Here is a 1,194-nt window from a genome sequence, read left to right as displayed (position 1 = left end):
TTTCCAAAAATGCTTTTATATTTATTGCAAAAAAAATTCTGTCACAGGCACTTTAAACACTAAATGGACTCAGCCAGTTTACAGATACTGACCTAAACTTTGATGTGATAATAGATGAGACTGTTTAACATCACATAATCTGAGCAACAACAGATCGTGACAAATCTTTGTTTACAATTTTGCCATTAACTATTTTGGGGTCATTTTTGTCTATAAGCAAAATATATTGAGAACCACTGGATAAAACCTAATTAAACTATCAGAAAGTAATCATCAGTTGTACCTTAAACTGTAAGGTGGCCCAAACTATTCCTTTAAGAAATACTGGCATTTTGACTCTGACCATTTAAAATATAAAGAATTTATGATAAAAAAGACAAATACTCACTTTTGCCTTTAAAATCTTGTGGGAAACTGTTGAGGGGAAAGTACATGTCATTCAAACATTACATCAGAGAGGAAATAATGACTTTTGTAAGACAGCTGAAGAACAGCAGGAAATGTTGGATGTTTTTTTTTACCTGGATTTAACATCTTTGATTCGTTTTATGAAGGCCTCCCTCCTCTCCTTWGCCTTCTTGCTCAGAGTTTCTCCCTTTAACCCATCAGAGAGGAAATTCTCCAAATCTGAAACCAAACAAGAAAAAAAAAAAAAACGCAACAACGTGACAGAGACACCACAAGAAGAAGTTTGGACATTTAACCTCCACCTTGGACGAGTTCAGATCCAGGTTCAGGTGAGGGAAATATCTATTTAATAGGACTAATTCTCAGAGATGCGTTGTTGAACTCCAGTTTATGCTTCCTCTTTTTCACTTTACGTCACCTCTAAACAGAACAAGGCGTTAAAGGTAGATAAAAGTGCAAGAAAACATGGTTTTTAGTGTTTACCTGACAGGAGCGCAGTTAACTCCTCTGGAATCGCTCGCATGGTCACCAGAGATTAGACGGAGCCCGACGCGTCCCAGCAGACTTTCAGCAGCACGCGGAAGAAGCAGCAGCTGTTTTTTTTCTTTTTTCTTTTTTTTTACGGAAGTCCTTTCTGCTAAATATTTCTCAGTGACCACACAGTTCCGCAGCAGGACCAGCACCAGTTTCACTCCTGTTGAAACTGACAGAGAGGAAGCTGCTCTTTATGGGTCTTTACGGAATATTAATGTCTTTTTTTTTCCTTTTTTTTGATTGATTACAGGT

General features: G+C 37.3%; 1 protein-coding gene across 1 annotated transcript in view; it reads right to left on the bottom strand.

Moving 5' to 3' along the window:
* Positions 1–1,012, bottom strand: part of skap2 (src kinase associated phosphoprotein 2) — a gene marked incomplete at its 5' end in the record, with an annotated part of 19,533 nt that extends 18,521 nt beyond the window's left edge. Inside the window, 3 exon segments of the mRNA XM_014008759.1 lie at positions 389–414; positions 522–627; positions 892–1,012. Coding sequence (XP_013864213.1) covers positions 389–414; positions 522–627; positions 892–931 — 172 coding nt within the window.
* Between the last annotated feature and the right edge of the window lie 182 nt (positions 1,013–1,194).

Source organism: Austrofundulus limnaeus, unplaced genomic scaffold, assembly GCF_001266775.1.
Source record: "Austrofundulus limnaeus strain Quisiro unplaced genomic scaffold, Austrofundulus_limnaeus-1.0 Scaffold52, whole genome shotgun sequence".
Taxonomy (NCBI): Eukaryota; Metazoa; Chordata; class Actinopteri; order Cyprinodontiformes; family Rivulidae; genus Austrofundulus; species Austrofundulus limnaeus.
Note: the sequence above shows the minus strand (reverse complement) of the source record. Positions and strands in the feature narration are given on the sequence as shown.